At 44.4% G+C, this 23467-nt stretch overlaps 1 protein-coding gene across 8 annotated transcripts in view; it reads right to left on the bottom strand.

Moving 5' to 3' along the window:
* The window catches only part of SUSD1 (sushi domain containing 1), a 669144-nt gene that overhangs the window by 346382 nt on the left and 299295 nt on the right, over positions 1-23467 (bottom strand). For all 8 annotated transcript variants that reach the window (XR_010175769.1, XM_063914696.1, XM_063914695.1 and 5 more), the window contains exons 16-18: positions 17286-17374; positions 15986-16142; positions 15439-15524 (exon numbers count right to left, since the gene is read on the bottom strand). Coding sequence is in view for 7 of the 8 variants with exons in the window: in XM_063914696.1 (XP_063770766.1) it covers positions 15439-15524; positions 15986-16142; positions 17286-17374 (332 nt within the window). In the remaining variant the exon portion in view is untranslated. The remainder of the gene's footprint in view (positions 1-15438; positions 15525-15985; positions 16143-17285; positions 17375-23467) is intronic.

Consider the following 23467-nt stretch of genomic DNA (forward strand, 5'->3'; position numbering starts at 1 on the left):
GTTGCATCTGGAGATAGGACCCGGACCATTTGTCCAACAGGTCCCACTGGAACGTCCTTGCGTGGAACCTTCCGAATGGAATTGCTTCGTACGAAGCTACCATTTTTCCCAGGACTCGTGTGCATTGATGTACCGACACTTTTCCTGGTTTTAGGATGTCTCTGACCAGAGATGACAATTCCTCTGCTTTTTCCAGTGGACGAAACACTCTTTTCTGGTCTGTGTCCAGAATCATTCCCAGGAACAGAAGACGTGTCGTCGGGACCAGCTGTGACTTTGGAATATTGAGAATCCAGCCGTGCTGTTGTAGCACTTCCTGAGAAAGTGCCACCCCCACTATCAACTGTTCTTTGGACCTCGCCTTTATCAGGAGATCGTCCAAGTACGGGATAATTAAAACTCCCTTCTTGCGAAGGAGTATCATCATTTCGGCCATTACCTTGGTAAAGACCCTCGGTGCAGTGGATAACCCAAACGGCAGCGTCTGGAACTGATAGTGACAGTCCTGTACCATAAATCTGAGGTACTCCTGGTGCGGAGGGTAAATGGGGACATGCAGGTACGCATCCTTGATGTCCAGGGATACCATGTAATCCCCCTCCTCCAGGCTCGCAATAACCGCCCTGAGCGATTCCATCTTGAACTTGAACCTTTTGATATAAGTGTTCAAGGCTTTTAAATTTAAGATGGGTCTCACCGAACCGTCCGGTTTCGGTACCACAAACATTGTGGAGTAGTAACCCTTTCCTTGCTGAAGGAGGGGTACCTTGACAATCACTTTCTGTGAATACAGTTTTTGAATAGCCACCAACACTGCCTCCCTGGCAGAGGGAGTTGCCGGCAAGGCAGATTTTAGGAAACGGCCGGGGGGAGATGTCTCGAATTCCAGCCTGTACCCCTGAGATACTACTTGAAGGACCCAGGGATCCACTTGTGAGAGAGCCCACTGTGTGCTGAAAAACCTGAGACGTGCCCCCACCGTTCCCGATTCCGCCTGAGCAGCCCCAGCGTCATGCTGTGGACTTACCGGACGCAGGGGAGGACTTCTGCTCTTGGGAACTAGCTGTGTGCTGCAGCTTTTTCCCCCTTCCTCTGCTCCTCGGCAGAAAGGATGAGCCTCTAGCCCGCTTAGTTTTCTGGGGCCGAAAGGACTGTACCTGATAATACGGTGCTTTCTTTTGCTGTGGGGTAGCCTGTGGCAAAAAAGTCGATTTCCCAGCAGTAGCTGTGGAAACGAGGTCTGAAAGACCTTCCCCAAAAAGTTCAACCCCTTTATAGGGTAAAACTTCCATGTGCCACTTGGAATCGGCATCACCTGACCATTGCCTAGTCCATAACCCCCGTCTGGCGGCAATGGACATAGCGCTTATTTTTGATGCCAGCCGGCAAATATCCCTCTGTGCATCACGCATGTATAAGATCGCGTCTTTTATATGGTCAATCGTTAGCAAAATATTGTCCCTATCCATGGTATCAATGTTTTCCGACAGGGAGTCTGACCACGCAGCTGCAGCACTGCACATCCAAGCTGATGCAATAGCAGGTCTCAATATAATGCCAGTGTGTGTGTATATAGCTTTTAGGGTACTTTCCTGCTTTCTATCAGCAGGTTCTTTTAGGGCGGCCGTATCCGGAGACGGTAGTGCCACCTTCTTTGATAAGCGTGTCAGCGCTTTATCTACCCTAGGGGGTGTTTCCCAGCGTGACCTATCCTCTGGCGGGAAAGGGTACGCAGCCATTAACCGTTTAGAAATGATCAATTTCTTCTCTGGGGAAGTCCACGCTTCCTCACACACCTCATTTAATTCGTCAGATGCAGGAAAAACTACTGGTAGTTTTTTCTCACCAAACATAATACCCTTTTTTGTGGTACCTGGGGTATCATCAGAAATGTGTAATACATTTTTCATAGCCTCAATCATATAACGGGTGGATCTATTGGAGGGTACACTCGTCTCATCATCGTCGACACTGGAGTCGGTATCCGTGTCGACGTCTGTATCTGTCATCTGAGGTAGCGGGCGTTTTATAGCCCCTGATGACATTTGAGATGCTTGCACAGGCACAAGCTGAGTAGCCGGCTGTCCTATGTCGTCAAACCTTTTATGTAAGGAGCTGACACTGTCACGTAATTCCTTCCATAAGTCCATCCACACTGGTGTCGACCCCGCAGGGGGTGACATCACATTCACAGGCATTTGCTCCACCTCCACATCATTATCCTCATCATACATGTCGACACAACAGTACCGACACACAGCAGACACACAGGGAATGCTCTTACAGAGGACAGGACCCCACAAAGCCCTTTGGGGAGACAGAGGGAGAGTATGCCAGCACACACCAGGGCGCTATATAACACAGGGATATCACTATACAGAGTGTTTTCCCCTATAGCTGCCTATAATATATATATACTGCGCCTAAATTGTGCCCTCCCTCTCTTTTTTACCCTTTCTGTAGTGCAGGACTGCAGGGGAGAGCCAGGGAGCTTCCTTCCAGCGGTGCTGTGAGGGAAAAATGGTGCCAGTGTGCTGAGGGAGTTGGCTCCGCCCCTTTTTCGGCGGGCTTTCTCCCGCTATTTTATCGTTTCTGGCAGGGGTTAATATACACCTATATAGCCTCTGGGGCTATATATGGTGTTAGTTTTGCCAGCCAAGGTGTTACTATTGCTGCTCAGGGCGCCCCCCCCCTAGCGCCCTGCACCCATCAGTGACCGCAGTGTGTGGTGTGCATGAGGAGCAATGGCGCACAGCTGCAGTGCTGTGCGCTACCTTGGAGAAGACAGAAGTCTTCAGCCGCCGATTTTCCGGACCACCTTCTTGTTTCTGGCTCTGTAAGGGGGACGGCGGCGCGGCTCCGGGAACGGACGACGAGGTCGGGTCCTGTGTTCGATCCCTCTGGAGCTAATGGTGTCCAGTAGCCTAAGAAGCCCAAGCTACCACCACTTAGGTAGGTTCGCTTCTTCTCCCCTTAGTCCTTCGTTGCAGTGAGCCTGTTGCCAGCAGGTCTCACTGAAAATAAAAAAACCTAAACTATACTTTCTTCTAGGAGCTCAGGAGAGCCCCTAGTGTGCATCCAGCTCAGCCGGGCACAGAAATCTAACTGAGGCTTGGAGGAGGGTCATAGGGGGAGGAGCCAGTGCACACCAGATAGTCCTAAATCTTTCTATAGAGTGCCCAGTCTCCTGCGGAGCCCGTCTATTCCCCATGGTCCTTACGGAGTCCCCAGCATCCACTAGGACGTCAGAGAAAAACTATTTAAACATTAAGTGTTGTGTTTTTATTTTAATATTTTCTTTACAGGCGGACTACAGGTGCCAATGTCCGGGCATGCTGGCACTTGTGGTTCTTCAAGTGCCGGCATGCTGGGACCTGTATGCCGCCTGTAAAGAACAGTATTAGTATGTCACGAACCCCGTACCCTCTGCCACCAGAGGTGCGGGGCATAGTTGTTGCTCAGGAGGGGGGACCCTATTTAAATTTTTGGGGTCCCCACTTTCTGAGGAATTCCAGCCCTGAGCTGACTGGTTTGGGGGGATGTTTAATGTTATGGCAGGGGGACCCCATACTGAGTGCCTCCCCTGCTATGGCATTATCAGCCCTGGCTGGTTCAGCCGGGTGCTGGTTTTGCAATGCTTTTTTTTTTGGGGGGGGGGGAGATAGCGTTACAGCTGCCGCCACAATTAGCCAGTGCTTCACCAGTCACTGACCTCACCGCACGTCACTGCTACAAATGGTTAATGGGTGGAATGATAAGAATTCTTGTTTAATTCAAGTGTGAGCTGGACAAGTGAACAGTTGATCAGACTTAGGGCTCTTCGGGCACTTCTGGAAAATGCCAGAAGGGCCAATGGGCTGGTAGGCCAGTCCTGTCACACACAGAGCCGGGAAGGCCGCGCGCAGCGCAGTCTCCGACTTTCTGGTCTGGCCGTTCCCCCGCCCCCACACAAAGCCAGAGTCTCCTGCGCTGAAAGAGAGGGGGCCCGACTGGATCATGCACGTGGGTCCACTCCTATCTAAAACCTCCCTTGTGCCCATTGCAACCAATTTCTCACTCTCCAGGAGAGTATGTAAGTTATGGCACAGCCATAAAATACAAGAAAAAGATAGCAGCGCTAAGAGAAATGTTATAAACAATTAATAATGAGAAGGATTGAGTGATAAATTGATTTTACAATTTAATAAAAGATAATAATGATAATAACGGCCTTTATATAAAAAATGGATACACATCCATACACTTATTGAAACAATTAAAAACAATTCATATGGGTCTGATGAAAATAATGACTGCCTGACACATTAACATCCGTTCCTGATTTAGAAACCTGGAAATTTAGCAGATGGAGACAGACTGACGGCGCAGTCACACCAAAGCACTTTACCCAAAACCGCTAGAGGTGTAGTCCCTTTGAGAATGTCACTGATGTTCTTGCTTAGAATCAGCCAGATTCGGGATCCTCATTTAGCACGGTGTCCTCTTTGTGAAGATAGGGTAGATGGTGTTCCTTAGTCAGGAATTGGTTGTCTCAATTGAACTGCAGATGGTAAAGTCCAGTGTTTGGTCCGGATGTAATACGGCAGTCAAAATGGCGTAATAGTTGACCCATAGCTGTTTTACAATCACAATAACCCTCCAAACCACTGAATAGTAAATTGATGGCCAGGACGGTTCAAACCACCATCCAACATGCCCATTAGTAAATTTACCCCCAGGAGTTGCTAGTGTGGACTAAGATGTGAGGATTACTGTACATACAGACAAAAATCATCATATCCTCACCACATTTTATATATATATATATATATATATATATATATTTATGTTACATATATTTATATACATTTTAGAAACAATGGCATTTTAAAATGTTTTTTTTTTTCTTCTTCAAAATAAATCAACCATGGCTGGGAATTTGTGGTCCTTATATTGGGGGTCATTCCGAGTTGTTCGCTCGCAAGCTGCTTTTAGCAGCTTTGCACACGCTAAGCCGCCGCCTACTGGGAGTGAATCTTAGCTTATCAAAATTGCGAACGAAAGATTAGCAAAATAGCGAATAGACACTTCTTAGCAGTTTCTGAGTAGCTCCACACTTACTCGGCATCTGCAATCAGTTCAGTGTTTGTCGTTCCTGGTTTGACGTCACAAACACACCCAGCGTTCGCCCAGACACTCCTCCGTTTCTCCAGCCACTCCCGCGTTTTTCCCAGAAACGGTAGCGTTTTTTCGCACACACCCATAAAACGGCCTGTTTCCGCCGAGAAACACCCACTTCCTGTCAATCACATTACGATCGCACAGAGGCGATGCCTTTGTATTTGAGGAGTAACTCCCGGCCAGCGCAGCTCCTGCGGCTGGCCAGGAGTAGCTCTTCGCTCCCGCTTAACGCCGCCGTTCAGCCCCCTCCCGCCTAGCGACCACCTCTGTCTCAGAGGCGATCGCTAGGTAACGAAAGCTGCCATGCGCTGGCGCACTGCGGCACCAGCGCATGCGCAGTTCCAACCCAATCTCTGCGCTGCGACAAACTGCTACGAGCGATCGGGTCGAAATGACCCCCTCTGTCTTGTCTTTATGTAGCACCACAAATTATGGGGTAAATTTACTAAGGTGGGAGTTTTTTGTAGAACTGGTGATGTTGCCCATAGCAACCTATCAGAATCTATCTATTTTCTTCTAGAAGCAGCTATATAAATGTAAGGTAGAATCTGACTGGTTGCTATGAGCAACATCACCAGTTCTAAAAAACTCCCACCTTAGTAAATTTACCACTATGTGTCAGGTTTGGGTTAGTTTCAGGGTTCAGCCTAGGAGTTGCCACGGTAGTGAAGTGCAGAAGGCTGGGTTGGAAACTAGGTTGGAAATATAACTTTTCTTCATGCAGGATGGATGAACAAAGAGAGAACAAGTAGCTCTGTGGTTACTATGGTGCTGGAATACAGAGCAGTACCAGCTATGTCAGGATTGCAGAGCAGTACCAGCTATGTCAGGGTTGCTGGGATGGACAGTTCTAGCTATATCAGGAACGGTGAGATGGATTGTACCAGCTATAACAGGAACGCTGGAATGGACAGTACCAGCTATAACAGGAATGCTGGGATGGACAATACCTGCTATAACAGGAACGCTGGGATGTGCAATACTAGTTATTGCAGGAACACTGGGATGTTGCAGTACCTGATATTGCAGGAACACTGGGATGTTGCAGTACCAGCTATTGTAGGAACACTGGGATGTTGCAGTACCAGCTATTGTAGGAACACTGGGATGTTGCAATACCAGCTATTGTAGGAACAATGGGATGTGCCGTACCAGTTACTGAAGGAACACTGGGATGTTGCAGTACCAGCTATTGCAGGAACACTGGGATGTTGCAGTACCAGCTATATAAAAAATGCTGGGATGGACAGTACCAGCTATAACAGGAACACTGGGATGGACGGTACCAGCTATATCAGGAACACTGGGATGGACAGTACCAGCTATTGCAGGAACACTGGGATGTTGCAGTACCATCTATTGCAGAAACACTGGGATGTTGCAGTACCACCTATTGCAGGAACACTGGGATGTGCAGTACCAGCTATTGCTGGTGGAAGTCAGTGAGTGCTAAAGATGACATCTACACTTGAGTTAACAGACAGAATGCTAGCCAGAGAGATTCTCAGAAGAGGTCTCAGCGAGTCTACAGACAACAAAGTGCTGACAATCAGGCAGTGCCTCTGAAGGATTTTTATATCCATGAGTCTCAGATGATTGGCCGCTCAGCGATGATGCAGATTCCTGCCTTACTCCATTGGTGCTCCTGCCCACATGTGACATGGTCTAAGATGAGGGCACCCAGCGCTGGCTCCACAGGGGATGCCAATCACCTTGGCCACTGAGGGGGGAAGATGGACAGCAGACAGCATCCGCGCCATCACAGAGCAGGAGAGGCGAGAGAGCGCCCTGCAAGGCAGCGCTGTGCGTGTGTGTCACTATGTCTATTAGGGTAAGATATTAAAGTTTATATTCGGCTCTATGTCCACTGTTATGGGTTGTAGGGGTGGGTGTTGGATAAGGTTACGTAGGCATATATGATCCACAGAAGTGACATTCAGTGAGGTAAATGGGCGGGATGGTTCATGTGGGCAGTATACAAACATGTAGCAGCATATACTTTGTAACCCTATATAGTGTGTGTGTGTGTGCGTATATATATATATATATATATATATATATATAAAAACACATAAAACCCGGCACTCCACCTAATACATGTAACCAGTCTTGGTGCCCTCACAATAAATTGATAGAGCATTGCAAAGGTGCGGCACTCAAAGACATATTTCTTCAAAAAAAGACTCACGGACACCCAGGTCAGTAGTTTCAACGTTTCAATCCCCACAGGAAAAAAATCCTTTGCAATGCTCTCTCTCTCTCTCTATATATATATATATATATATATATATATATATATATATTGCACCTGGCAACATTCACGGGTCTTTAAAAGTAATGGGCCCTACACATATAAAGAACCACAGTTTCTTCACTCCCCCCGTCACCCGGCTCCATTGAAGTGCAGGCAAGTATGGACGAGATCGTCCATATTGGCCTGCATGTACAGCTGACGGTGCACCAGCGATGAACGAGCACGGGGCCGCGCATCGTTCATCGCTGGTGACTCCACACTCAAAGATATGAACGTTAACTCGTTCAATAATGAACGAGATTGTTCATATCTTTGAGGAATATCGGCCAGTGTGTAGGGCCTATAAGACTCCAACACTGAACTACTAAATAGTATTTTGGAATCTTTATTTTGAAGTCCAGTGAGTGCTACCAGATACACTGAATATTTGGGCTATCTGTTGTTTGTGACCTGGTATGGAATGCCTGTCCTGTACATATAGTTATAGTTTTATACATACATATATATATATATATATATATATATATATATATATATATATACACACACATACATACTGTATATGATAGATAGAGAGATAGATAGATAGATAGATAGATAGATAGATAGATAGATAGATAGATAGATAGATAGATAGATAGATAGATATGAGCAATAGAAGCAATGTGCTACAGAGGAACCAAAGATGTTTAGCTGATAAAGTCATGTAAATCATGCTTGATTGACTTCAGTGCATTTCTCCCCTGCAGTCTGGTGCACCTGAAGGCATGTGACTGATCAAGCAGAGCAGCTGTGAGGAACTCCCTTAAGGTGGCAGTATGGGAATTTTGCTTGCCTGTCTTTGAGGGGGAGTAGCAGTTTATGGTATAAAAAAAAACTGTCTGGGGCATTTATCTGTATGGTGTTTGGAAAGCCTCCATGAGGTACTGAGAACCTTTGTTTTACTGCACTAGGTTCTTACTCATGGTCCAAACATTGAAATCTCACACATGAGAGAAAATCCACAGAGGTAATACATAATCCCTTCTTTCTGGCCACTGATCATTATTACATGCACTACTACTGATGCTTATCACTAGCTGTTGCAATGTCTGGTGCCGTCCAGAGTGGTGCCCACAGGGGACAGGTGCCCACCATATAATAACACATTAATACATGCAGCTTACTGCATCCTGCCGACTGAGAGCTCAGCATTCTCAAAAATCTGTACTGAGATCGGATCAACTCAACAATAGCTTCCATTTTACAGTATCAAAGTTATCAACAATTTCATATTGTTGAAGCTATCTATCAGTGCCGTCACTAGGCATTTTAGCGCTGTCTGCAAGAAACGGCATTGGCGCCCCCCCCCCATGCAAGATAGGGGGCAGTGTGCGCCGTAGGCAAAAAATACATAGGGGTGTGGCTTCACAGGGAAGGGGCGTGGCCACAAAATAAGACCAATTCATACTACGGTGCACAATAGTCTCCATTATTCAAATTACGCTGCACAGTAGCGCCATTACACCAGGTAGAGCCCCTTTTACACATTACAGCAGACGGTCCCCCTTTTTACACATTATGACAGACAGCATCCTCTTTTTACACATTATGGCAGACAGCGTACCCCTTTTTACACATTATGGCAGACAGCGTCCCCTTTTTACATATTACGGCAGACAGCGTCCCCTTTTTACACATTACGGCAGACAGCGTTCCCCGTTTTTACACATTACGGCAGACAGCGTCCCCTTTTTACACATTACGGCAGACAGCGTCCCCCTTTTTCAGAATAGATAGAGAAATAGAGAGAGAGAGAGAGAGAAAGATAGAGAGAGAGAGAGAGAGAGAGAGAGAGAGAGAGAGAGAGAGAGAGAGAGAGACCATCGCTCATCGTGCTGGCAGATCCCTCGGTGCAGGCATAAGAGAAGGAGGAGAAGGGAGGGGGACTGGACCCGCAGCAGCGCTATGTAATTGGTAGAGGCGCCGCTGCAGCAGTCCCCTCTCCTTCCGTATTGGCTGCCCGACGCCGCTGTGAATGCTGGGATGAAGGAACCACATCCCAGCATTCACAGCAGCACCGGGCAGCCAATATGGAAGGAGAGGGGACTGCTGCAGCGGCGCTAATACCAATTACATAGCGCTACTGCGGCTCCAGTCCCCCTCCCTCCTCCTCCTTCTCCGCTGCAGCTCTCCTCCCCAGCGCGGCGCACACAGCAGAGGCGGCATGTAATGAGTCAATTTGACTCATTACATGCCACTGTCTGTTGCGCCCTCAGGGCAACTGCGCTGTGTGCCAGGCACACCTGGCACACACGTAGTTATGGCCCCGCTATCTATCATGGAGATGACATATTGCTTCTGGCAGTTATGTTTTCACATAACATAGTTCAATGTTACAATAATTTAGTGTCAAGTTGATACTTTTATCTTACTGATTTGAATTCTCTATGTAATTAAGTCCACTATATTTCTACAATACATTCCCACCATCTATTTTCAGTTCTCATTTAATGATATTTCCCTCACATGGCCTCCACAGACTCCACTCTTTGGTATGCTATTTGACTTCCACATCAGCTAATTATTGAAAATATAGTTTTGCAGAAATGTGACAGGTGACAGTCCATTGAGGTAGAGGAAGAAATACCTACAGAAATAGCTCCACCATGTTAAAACAGGTATTCAGTATAGCAAATGAGAAGAGTACATTTTAATATTAATATATTAGACATCACACACAAAATTGTAAAATTACCAAAATTATTGATACAAGAATATCAGTGCAAAAAATGGCTAGTGGTAGTTGCATCACAAATACTCAAAAGGTGCAATGTTTGCAGCAATTATGTACTATGAAGTCAGGTGGTTAATCCTTTTATTAATTAATTAATTAATTAATTTATTTATTTATTTACTGTATGTTTTGAATATTTGACCTAGAGATGTGCACCGGACATTTTTCTGGTTTTGTGTTTTGGTTTTGGATTCAGTTCCGCGGCCGTGTTTTGGATTCGGACGCGTTTTGGCAAAACCTCCCTTAAATTTTTTTGTCGGATTCTGGGTTTTTTTTTTCTTTCAAAAACCCCTCAAAAACAGCTTAAATCATAGAATTTGGGGGTAATTTTGATCCCATAGTATTGTTAACCTCAATAACCATAATTTCCACTCATTTCCAGTCTATTCGGAACACCTCACACCTCACAATCTTATTTTTAGTCCTAAAATTTGCACCGAGGTCGCTGGATGACTTAGCTAAGCGACCTAAGTGGCCGGCACAAACACCTGACCTGGCCCATCTAGGAGTGGCACTGCAGTGTCAGACAGGATGGCACTTAAAAAAATTGGCCACAAACATCACATGATGCAAAGATAAAAAAAAAAAGAGGCGCAAGATGGAATTGTCCTTGGGCCCTCCCACCCACCCTTATGTTGTATAAACAGGACATGCACACTTTAACGAACCCATAATTTCAGCGGCATGGTCTGCCACACAACTGTGACTGAAATGACTGGTTGGTTTGGGCCCCCACCAAAAAAGAAGCAATCAATCTCTCCTTGCACAAACTGCCTCTACAGAGGCAAGGTGTACACCTCCTCCTCATCGTCCGATTCCTCACCCCTTTCACTGCGTATATCCCCCTCCTCACAGAGTATTAATCCGTCCCCACTGGAATCCATCATCACAGGTCCCTGTGTACTTTCTGGAGGCAATTGCTGGTAAATGTCTCCACGGAGGAATTGATTATAATTAATTTTGATGAACATCATCTTCTCCACATTTTGTGGAAGTAACCTCGTATGCCGATCGCTGACAAGGTGAGCGGCTGCACTAAACACTCTTTCGGAGTACACACTGGAGGGGGGGCAACTTAGGTAAAATAAAGCCAGTTTGTGCAAGGGCCTCCAAATTGCCTCTTTTTCCTGCCAGTATACGTACGGACTGTCTGACATGCCTACTTGGATGCTGTCACTCATATAATCCTCCACCATTCGACAGAATCATATGCAGTGACAGTAGACGACATGTCAGTAATCGTTGGCAGGTCCTTCAGTCCGGACCAGATGTCAGCTATCGCTCCTGACTGCCCTGCATCACCGCCAGCGGGTGGTTTTGGAAATTTGATCCTTTTCCTTGCAGCTCCAGTGGTGGTAGAAAATGAAGGAGAAGCTGTTGGCGGGTCACGTTCCGCTTGACTTGAAAATTGTCTCACCAGCAGGTCTTTGAACCTATGCAGACTTACAATACATGTAGGCTTTAAACTTAGGATCGAGCACGGTGGCCAAAATGTAGTGCTCTGATTTCAACAGATTGACCACCTGTGAATCCTGGTTAAGCAAATGAAGGGCTCCATCCACAAGTCCCACATGCCTAGCGGAATCGCTCCGTTTTAGCTCCTCCTTCAATCTCTCCAGCTGCTTCTGCAAAAGCCTGATGAGGGGAATGACCTGACTCAGGCTGGCAGTGTCTGAACTGACTTCACGTGTGGCAAGTTCAAAGGGTTGCAGAACCTTGCACAACGTTGAAATCATTCTCCACTGCGCTTGAGTCAGGTGCATTCCCCCTCCTTTGCCTATATCGTAGGCAGACGTATAGGCTTGAATGGCCTTTTGCTGCTCCTCCATCCTCTGAAGCATATAGAGGGTTGAATTCCACCTCGTTACCACCTCTTGCTTCAGCTGATGGCGGGGCATGTTCAGGAGTGTTTGCTGGTGTTCCAGTCCTCGGCACGCGGTGGCTGAATGCTGAAAGTGGCCCGCAATTCTTCGGGCCACCGACAGCATCTCTTGCACGCCCCTGTCGTTTTTTAAAAAAATTCTGCACCACCAAATTCATTGTATGTGCAAAACATGGGACGTGCTGGAATTTGTAATGTAATGCACGCACAATATTGGTGGCGTTGTCCGATGTCACAAATCCCCAGGAGAGTCCAATTGGGGTAAGCCAATCTGCGATGATGTTCCTCAGTTTCCGTAAGAGGTTGTCAGCTGTGTGCCTCTTATGGAAAGTGGTGATACAAGGCGTAGCATGCCTAGGAACGAGTTGGCGTTTGCGAGATGCTGCTACTGGTGCCGCCGCTGTTGTTGCTGCGGGAGGCAATACATCTACCCAGTGGGCTGTCACAGTCATATAGTCCTTAGTCTGCCCTGCTCCACTTGTCCACATGTTCGTGGTTAAGTGGACATTGGGAATAACTGCATTTTTTAGGATACTGGTGACTCTTTTTCTGACGTCTGTGTACATTCTCGGTATCGCCTGCTTAGAAAAGTGGAACCTAGATGGTATTTGGTACCGGGGACACACTATCTCAAGAAATTCTCTAAGTTCCTGTGAACTAACAGCGGATACGGGACGCACGTCTAACACCAACACAGTTGTCAAGGCTTGAGTTATCCGCTTTGCAACAGGATGACTGCTGTGATATTTCATCTTCCTCGCAAAGGACTTTTGGACAGTCAATTGCTTACTGGAAGTAGTACAAGTGGTCTTCCGACTTCCCCTCAGGGATGATGATCGACTCCCAGCAACAACAGCAGCATAGCCAGGAGCAGTATGCGTTACACTCAAGGATCCATCGGAGGAATCCCAGTCAGGAAAGGACTCGTCAGACTTGCCAGTGACATGGCCTGCAGGACTATTGGCGTTCCTGTCAAAGGAGGAAATTGACACTGAGGGAGTTGGTTGTGTGGTTTGCAGGAGCTTGGGTACAAGAGGAAGGGATTTAGTTGTCAGTGGTCTGCTTCCGCTGTCACCCAAAGTTTTTGAACTTGTCAATGACTTCTGATGAATGCGCTCCAGGTGATGTATAAGGGAGGATGTTCCTAGGTGGTTAACGTCCTTACCCCTACTTATTACAGCTTGACAAAGGCAACACACAGCTTGACACCAGTTGTCTGCATTTCTGTTGAAATAATTCCACACCGAAGAGGTGATTTTTTTGGTATTTTGACCAGGCATGTCAATGGCCTTATTCATCCCACGGACAACAGATGTCTCCCCGGGTGCCTGACTTAAACAAACCACCTCTCCATCAGAATCCTCCTGGTCAATTTCCTCCTCAGCGCCAGCAACACCCATATCCTCATCCTGGTGTACTTCAACAGTGACATCTTCAATTTGAATATCAGGAACTGGACTGTGGGTGCTCCTTCCAGCACTTGCAGGGGGCGTGCAAATGGTGGAAGGAGCCACCTCTTTCTTTCCAGTGTTGGGAAGGTCAAGCATCGCAACCGACACAACTGGACTCTCCTTGGGGATTTGTGATTTAGAAGAACGCATAGTTCTTTGCTGTGCTTTTGCCAGCTTAACTCTTTTCATTTTTCTAGCGGGAGGATGAGTGCTTCCATCCTCATGTGAAGCTGAACCACTAGTCATGAGGAACATAGGAGAGGGCCTTAGCTGTTCCTTGCCACTCCGTGTCGTAAATGGCATATTGACAAGTTTACGCTTTTCCTCAGACGCTTTTAATTTAGATTATTGGCTCATTTTACTGAACTTTTGTTTTTTGGATTTTACATGCTCTCTACTATGACATTTGGCATCGGCCTTGGCAGACGACGTTGATGGCATTTCATCGTCTCTGCCATGACTAGTGGCAGCAGCTTCAGCACTAGGTGGAAGTGGATCTTGATCTTTCCCTATTTTACCCTCCACATTTTTGTTCTCCATTTTTTAATGTGTGGAATTATATGCCAGTAATATATCTGGAATTAGACGGCAGTAATGTCTGGAATTAGATACCACTAGATAGATACCAGATACCACTGTGACTGGAATGATGATGACCTATGCACAGTGACAGGACACTACCACAGCACCCTACAGCAGCAAGATGCAGCACAAGACACTGGACTTTTAGTCACCACAATGCAGCACTGATAAAAATGAGCAAAGATATTGAGCACTGTTCAGGATAATAGAACTGACACTGGGCAGCGAGAACAGCACTGGACTACTGTACTATACTACCATATACTGGTCAGTGGTCACCACAATGAAGCAATGATAATAATGAGCACAGATACACTGTGCCCTGTTCAGGATAAGAGAACTGACACTGGGCAGCGAGAACAGCACTGGACTACTATACTACCATATACTAGTCAGTGGTCACCACAATGCAGCAATGATAATAATGAGCAGATACACTGTGTACTGTTAAAGATAATAGAACTGACACTGGGCAGCGAGAACAGCACTGGACTACTGTACTGTACTACCATATACTGGTCAGTGGTCACCACAACGCAGCAATGATAATAATGAGCACAGATACACTGTGCACTGTTCAGGATAATAGAACTGATGCTGGGCAGCGAGAACAGCACTGGACTACTATACTACTATATACTGGTCAGTGGTCACCACAATGCAGCAATGATAATAATGAGCAGATACACTGTGCACTGTTAAAGATAATAGAACTGACACTGGGCAGCGAGAACAGCACTGGACTACTGTACTGTACTACCATATACTGGTCAGTGGTCACCACAACGCAGCAATGATAATAATGAGCAGATACACTGTGCACTGTTTAGGATAACAGAACTGACACTGGGCAGCGAGAACAGCACTGGACTACTGTACTGTACTACCATATACTGGTCAGTGGTCACCACAATGCAGCAATGATAATAATGAGCACAGATACACTGTGCACTGTTTAGGATAATAGAACTGACACGGAGCAGCAAGTGGTTTTGCCAAAACGAAAACACGATGACAAATTTGAACCAAAACCAAAATGCAGGGGTCTGCACACATCTCTAATTTTAAGGAATTCTAATGTTGGGAGGGCTTCTACTCAGCTGCGCCCTGGTGATATGCCCTTAATGCCACAGATGCTGAGTACTATGGTTACTAAATTAGAATCTCAATTGCATCACTCTGTACAGCTAAAATAGCTGACTATAAGTCTGATCATAGAATAACTTAACATCTATAGGTCAAAACCCGATCCTCAACTCTTGCGCTGTATAAACAACAGAATACAAAGTCAACCAGTGGAGACTAGAACAGAAATAAATACCCACTAACTTACCACATAAAGCTCTTTGAAACTGGAAGGCCTTCTCCAAACCAAACAAGTCTCATTGAACACAGTCACATTTTGAATGGGTTCTCCTCCTGAAAAGCATATGCTGTAAACTCAGATTATAAGGCAAGATACAACTATTTTGAAAAACCTTCTTGATTGTAATCTCTACAGTTTTAATATTTCAAAGAAAAAATAATCAACAGACTTTTATCAGACATATCTTTTCCAAAGATTACTTTTCTGATACCTCTCATTCACTCTTGATAGCTTGCATGCCAGTTTTGTGTTATATAATCCAGATCACACACATACTATATTTATACATTGTTGTGGCTATAAGTAAGTAAAAGATTTTAATTTTGACCTTTTATAAATATATTTCTTGAATTATAGATCAAATCTCAGTGGTTTCATCTATATAAATAGAAATACATTACGAATTTGAAAGGGGACACCCCACGTTCGACAGTCTTACTATAAATCCCTTCTATAGGAGTATGGTGGTTGCTGCCCTGAAAGAGTATGTACTGTACTACACTAATTGACTCACCTCTAAGGCTAGACAGGGCCCCGGTCACATGTATGTGGTGCTGAGCATCCATGGGTATGTCTATGCATAGTGCACTTATATTTTGGGCTATATTGATGCTAGACTGCAGATCCTGAAATATTTCCTCTGGAGACCATTTTCCTCCTTGCACATATAGCTGTTGACAGAAAGATACAATGAGAACACATAATAGATATATTCCCAATGAGCTGCTAGTCAGTCCTGCATTGCCATTTTCAAATATTTGTTCCTAAAACTGAAACAAACAAAAAATCAGCAATTTGTACACATTGAGAATTTCAGTCCTTTCAACATAGTCTCCACTGACTTCCCATTAATATATACTGTACAGTATATACTGATTGTCTCATCAACTCAGAGAATGACTGTTGCTACAAAGCTTATACTATGGTCTTAGAAGGGTGTTGCTCAATATAAATGATACCAATTTATTGTCAGCAACAACTACATTTGGCATCAAATATCAACTGCCAAATGACAAACATGTGTTGTAAGTTCATGTATTAAAATATATTGAAATAAAATTATGGGGTAGATTTACTAAAGCTTCTAAAACTGAAGTAGTGGTGTTGCCCATAGCAACCAATCAGATCCTATGATTTTCTAGTATACAATAGAGAAATGACAGTTAGAATCTGGTTACTATGGGCAACACCACCACTTTTCATTTTTAAATCAACTCCTATGTGTGTAAAACTGTACAGCTTCCATTCAATAGTACACTTCATTCCTAAATATATATGGAGGTCTATAGAACAGAATATTTATGTTTGCTTCAAATTGTAGATACTGATATTTATGTACAGGACCACCCTAAAGCTGGGTACACATTAGACAACCTGTGTACCCATCAAGCGGCAGATGCGAAGGAACGATATATTGTGTGGGCTGTACACACTGCACGGTCTGGTGAATGACCACACAATAAATTGTTCCTTCGTCGCATCCAAATGAATGGGGTCGTCAGCCACATCTTCAGATTGGCCTGCATGTACAACCGATCTGAAGATGCGACTGACGACCCGTGGGAGAGCGCAATAGTGCGAACACATTTGGCGATTTGAACGGTTTCTTGTTCTGATCCATGAGAAATCAGACAATCGTTCAAAAAATGTCTAATGCTTACCCAGCTTTAGGTGGTGCTTACCACATCAGATTCCCACTAAGATGTTCTAACAAAAATTCACATTTCATATGGGAGATCTGCATTTTTCTATCAAGCTACATACTGTATATAAACCCATACATAAAGGCACAGAATACATTGATAATCACTTACTCTGTATATCTCTCTTACACCATCTAAAATTGTATTCCCCCACAAACAAGTTTTATTGAATGTCTGCTGGTTTCTGGATTTGTCCCTTTCTAGAAAACAAAAAGATATAATTATATAGATGACTCCTTTTTTGGCTATGTTCATTCTTACAGTTGCATGCTGCTCTGGCTGATTCCATATTATATATAAACTAGCTGATGTGCTTTGTTTCAGCCACACAAAGGTTTGCTGGCGGAACATTTTACCCCTTTTCACCCCCTTAGGGGTTGAATTTGAAAAATCACTGCTTACTGGGTGTGGGCAGTTGCAAATAACTGTCACAGTTTCCAGACCACCCAGCAGGTCATATGTTCCAGGTCACCCAGCAGGTGCACAGGGATAGTTCACCAATTATCACATTTTTGAGAGCACAATGGTGATGCATTGTAAATGGCAGATGGACTTTTTGCCACATAACTCCGAATGAAGCAACCAATTACAATGCCAGTATTTTTCTGCAATACTAATGACCAAGACCTTTAATTTGGTATAAGATGTGCCCTGCTCAGACAACGTAATCATAGAAATATGTCACTCGTAAAAATTGTCCTTCTACTATTAATATATAGATTTTTTCTAAGAAAAATTATCCTCTGAACTGCTAAGAAAAATGTTAAATGTGCACCATAGACAGTAGGTTTAATAGTACAAAAGATCCAGTTTTACCTTACACACAAACAATTCACAAAGAGGACAGCAGTAGATAAATTAGATCAGAGCACAGTGTAATGTCCATTTTAGCATAATTATTCTTCTTATACCTGTATTACTTCTAGTACAGTGTTTCACAAATCCGAAACTGAGATTTCAACTAAACAGGTTTTCTGAAATTATAAGAACCTGTGCTATGCTATTGTATTAAGTACCAGGAATATAGTACCACCTTTACTTACTGTGCCTGTGTGAAAGTTACAGATTTTGTTGATGTGGGGCCAACATGTTACTCCCTGAGATTGTCGGAAGTCTTTTCTTTCACAGTACTTGCCAGAACTTTTTGTAACTGACCATTTGTTAACTGTACACTGTATTGAGTGTAAATATACATGTCAATGCAAATGATGTGAACTTCCTTTTAAGAATAATGTTGGCACTGCTCATTTTTACATTAATATAGAAATGTTATATATATATATATATATATATATATACAGGTTGAGTCTCCCTTATCCAAAATGCTTGGGACCAGAGGTATTTTGGATATCGGATTTTTCCGTATTTTGGAATAATTGCATACCATAATGATATATCATGGTGATGGGACCTAAATCTAAGCACAGAATGCATTTATGTTTCATATACACCTTATACACACAGCCTGAAGGTAATTTTAGCCAATATTTTTTATAACTTTGTGCATTAAACAAAGTGTGTCTACATTCACACAATTCATTTATGTTTCATATACACCTTATACACACAGCCTGAAAGTCATTTAATACAATATTTTTAATAACTTTGTGTATTAATCAAAGTTTGTGTACATTGAGCCATCAAAAAACAAAGGTTTCACTATCTCACTCTCACTCAAAAAAGTCCGTATTTCGGAATATTTGGATATGGGATACTCAACCTGTATATAGAAACAACAATATGACCGGCACTCACGCTTTCCAGTATATAACAGTCCGGTGCACAACCTCTCCGTGGAGCATGTAGACAAAAAGTATCGGTGGCACTCAGGGTTAAATGAAAGACGACATCACCACTGGTTACAGTCGACGTTTCGGGGACTGCTCCCCTTTATCAAGACACAACAAATACCAGTACAGCCAACGTATATAAATACATAAATGAGACTCACCAAACACCAATCAAAGTCCCGCCCGCTCTCTGCCGGCGCCCGGCTGTGACGTCACCCGCACTGTCCCGTACGGGGTATCACAGCCAGCTGGATAAGAAACGGTATGCGCCGGTTGCCTAGCAACCACCATGTGAAAGCCTGGATGACACTCACTTCCGCTGCCCAGTCTCAGCGTCCTAATATCAGACGCCCGAGATCGGAGAGCGGGGGGAGTCTCCGGATCTCTCACTGGTAACGGTTGCCCGGCAACCATACAATACAGGAAGTGCAACATGATGTAATATATACACAAGTGGGACAAATGATAATAAAAATAAACACCTAACAGTGATAGACTGAGATCTTGGATATGCATGTGAACCAAGGTCCACATACTACCAAATTAGACATTAGATGCAGAATATCTGAATACTAAGCTATATAAATATGACTTCATCTATATATATATATATATATATATATATATATATATATATATATATCAAGCATGGTAAACGGTACTATCAGTCAAAAGATTAGCATAATCATATTTTCGCAATGCTGACTGAATAAATATGCCAGGCCAAAATATTTACGTATACTAGCAAAATATATGCACTATACAGCTACAAGAATATCAAAGAAATAAGACATTCACAAAATCACATGGAAGAATGGTTATAGAAAGCAATTAAAGCTCAAGGCTTTATTTAAACCATGTGGCTGGACAGTTTGAAGCTTATGTATCCACCATGCTTCTTTTTGGAGATGAATCCTTCCTCTATCACCTCCCCTCCTACTTTGTGGAACATGGTCAATCATACGATACCGTATCGTAGCCAGAGTATGATTGAACCTCTTAAAATGTCTCGCTACTGGTAAATCGATTCTTTCTTTAAATTGGCGTATACTCTTTCCTACATACAACAAGCCACAAGGGCACTTGATGTAATATATGATGTACCTACTAGTACATGTTAGTGCATGTCTGATTTTGAAGGATTTTCCTGACCTAGGATGTTGGAACTCATCGCCAGTTTCTAGGCAGCTACAGGTTGTACATCCAGTACACCTGTAGTTTCCAGGTTTGCGTGTGAGGAAATGGGCTGGTCTTTCTGGGCCCATCTCCGAGATGTCGTTATGGACCACGATGTCCTTAATATTACGGCCCCTTTTATATGAGGCCATCAGAGAACTGTCCTTAAGAACTCGTAGATCTTTATCTCTAGTGACTACCGGCAAAATATTCTTAGCTTTGTTCAACAGATGCTTGCTTGCCGTTGTATAATCCTGCGTCCAAATCATCCGCTCCTTCGTTTCTTTCTCCACTTTCTTCCGTAACGCAATCTGCCTTGGAGTAGACAGTGCTTTATCCCTGGCTTTCTGTAATGATTCCACTGAATATCCTCTCGCTTTAAATTTGGCGGACATGTTATTAATCTGTAATTCAGCATCTGACTCGTTATTACAAATACGGATGATTCTGAGAAATTGTGAGTATGGCAAACTCCACTTTAATGATTCAGGATGATGACGATTTGCTCTCAGCACCGTATTCCGGTCAGTGGGTTTGTGGTATATGCTGGTATTGATGTTGTGGTCCGCATCTAGAGAAATGGCAACGTCTAAGTAATGGATACATTCAGAACTGTATTCGAATGTAAACTTGATTGCCGGATCTTTTAAATTGACTTCATTCATCATGATTAGAAATTCCTCCTCAGTGTCAGCCCAGATAATAAGAATATCGTCTATATAACGATAAAACAATTTGATGTTATCTGACGCACCCCCTGTTTCAAAAAATAGGCTTTGTTCGACTACGCTCATAAACACATTGGCGAAACTGGGTGCCATGCAGGATCCCATGGCACACCCAGTTCGCTGGCGGTAGATCTTTTTATCAAAAAGAAAGTAATTTCTTTCTAGAGTGAGTCCCAGCAATGTAAGGAATAGCTTGATGTCCGGGCCCGTGTATTCGGGTTGATGATTCAGGAATGTCTCCATCGCTTGTAGACCTCGATTATGGGGGATGCTTGTATATAGATTGATTACATCTATTGTGCAGAGCAAATGTCTGGCTGGCAACGATGATAAGGATTGTAATGTGAGGATCAATGATGTGGTATCTTTTAAACAAAGCAGAAGTTTTTGAATAAGTGGTTGAAGATAGAAATCAAGGAATCGGGAAAGTTTATAGTATAGCGAGTCTCTTGCTGCTATAATAGGACGGCCAGGTGGGTTCACTGCATCTTTGTGGAGCTTAGGAATGGTATAAAATACTGGTATAATAGGCCAATCTGTACTTAAGGATTCTTTCGTATATGGCGTAATGTAATTGTCCAACACTGCTTGTTGTAAAATTTCATCAAGTTCCAATTTGTATGATGTGGTAGGGTCCTCCTGTAATCTTTCATATACGTCAATGTTGTCCAATTGACGGTATGCTTCTGTTTTGTACATACTAAGATCTTGGACCACCACCCCTCCGCCCTTGTCTGCTGGGCGTATGGTGATGTCCTTGTAGCTGCCAAGGTTCTTTAAAGCTGTATGCTCTTTATAGGAGAGGTTGTGTATGCCCTTGAATCGATCAGGAGTGCTTTCATTAATATACGATTCCATGCAATTGGTGAACGTCTTTATGCTTTTATTGTGTGACAGCGGGACAAATACCGATTTTCTGGTCACTGGAACTGTTTCAATGGTATTAGTCTTGTCTGCAAAGTGTTCTTTGAGCTTGATCCGTCGATTTAATTTAAAAAGATCGACTGTATTGATAAACACATCCGGCTTACTGGTAGGGACAAACGATAAGCCTTTATTGAGGACTGAAATCTCATCAGTGGTAAGGATACGAGCTGATAAATTGAAAACGATGTTTTCTTTGACGCCGGCATTAATAGCTTAATTTTTGTTTTGTCCCCACCGGCGGGTTTGGGCTCTTTTGAAACTTCGTTCTTTGAACGGGTCTTAACGCCAGTGGCGTGAGTTTTCTGGGCAGATGTAGAGGCTCCTTCTGTGTCACTTGTGTTAGGCGCAGCGGTCCGTAGCCGGCCGCTGCACCTTCTCCCCTTTCTGCACGGCGCCTGGCAACGCTAGGGACGCCGTGCGTGCTGAGCCGCCGGGTCCCTAGCAACGCTAGGACGCCGTGCGCGCTGAGCCGCCGGGTCCCTAGCAGCGCCAGGACGCGTGCGTGCCGAGCCGCCGGGTCCATAGCAACGGGGACGCCACAGGCGGACCGCGTTCCTCGTTGCTGGTGTTTAATTAGTATGTACTCACACATGTTCTCTGGTCGTGCAGCAAGGCAGCTGCACGACATTTTGGGTAATTAGGCTCTAGACTCTGATTGGAGGGTTCTCTGTTTTAAGCCTCCTCAGTGCCTCACACAGACGCCAGTGATAGCTTCCTGCATGCTGCTCATGTTTGGTGAACGTCTGTTCCTGGTCTGCTGTGCCCGGTCTTTCCAGTTCTCTGTGTTCCTGAGTCTTGGAGTAGCCGTCTTATCCTAAGGAGTTCTTCTGGTCCTCATTTACCTGTGGCAGTCAATAGAGGATCTTGCTTGGTTTCGTGAGTGGCGGCCCTGCCGCGAGTTGCGGCCTAAGCCGCTTTATATTGTTTTCTGGTATTGGAGCATTTGCGGAGGTATCCGCTTCCACAGTCCTCTCCGGTACTCGGCGGTGCCGTGTAGGAGAGTGGACAAGTGGAGTATTTTCTTGTTCTTTTCCCTGGCGGAAATCCGTGCATTCTTTAGTTTCAGCTTTGTTAGTTGCCCCTGGCCTTGTTGTTTAGTTAGAGGGCCCCTTGTTATCACCCTGTCTCCCCTGTCTCGGTTCACTCTTTGTCTCTCGTTAAGACCTGAGGGGGCATCGGAGTTGGGCAGACGTAATCCGCCCTTCAAACGCGGCTGCCATGGGCCCAAGCAACCATAGTCTCGCAAGAGTGTACTGACAGCACGGGCGAGACAACGGAGATAGGGTGCCAGGGGCTATTCCCTTTCCATTCCCCTTTTCCCAGCATTACGTTCTGGTATTCAGGTCCTACCGTATAAGATCACCCCTGACCTGAGTATCAGAATCATAACATTATCACCGGCCCAAAACTTAAAAAAAGAAAAAGTTTATTTTTATTTTTTCCCATTCTGTTGGTGAGAGTAAAATCCGGCTTCATGAATCCGGCAGGGTTAGGACCAAATCCCGGTCAACTTTTGGTTAACCAAATTCAAGAACTAACTCAGATGGTTCAGGACCTTTCTCTTCGAGTGAGATCGCAGGAAGATCTTTTGCGAGCCTCCCCGAGTGTGGTCCCTGAACCAAAGATGCATTTACCCGACCGTTTTTCGGGTAACCGAAAAGATTTTTTTAAT

This window comes from Pseudophryne corroboree, chromosome 1 (assembly GCF_028390025.1).
Source record: "Pseudophryne corroboree isolate aPseCor3 chromosome 1, aPseCor3.hap2, whole genome shotgun sequence".
Lineage (NCBI taxonomy): Eukaryota > Metazoa > Chordata > Amphibia > Anura > Myobatrachidae > Pseudophryne > Pseudophryne corroboree.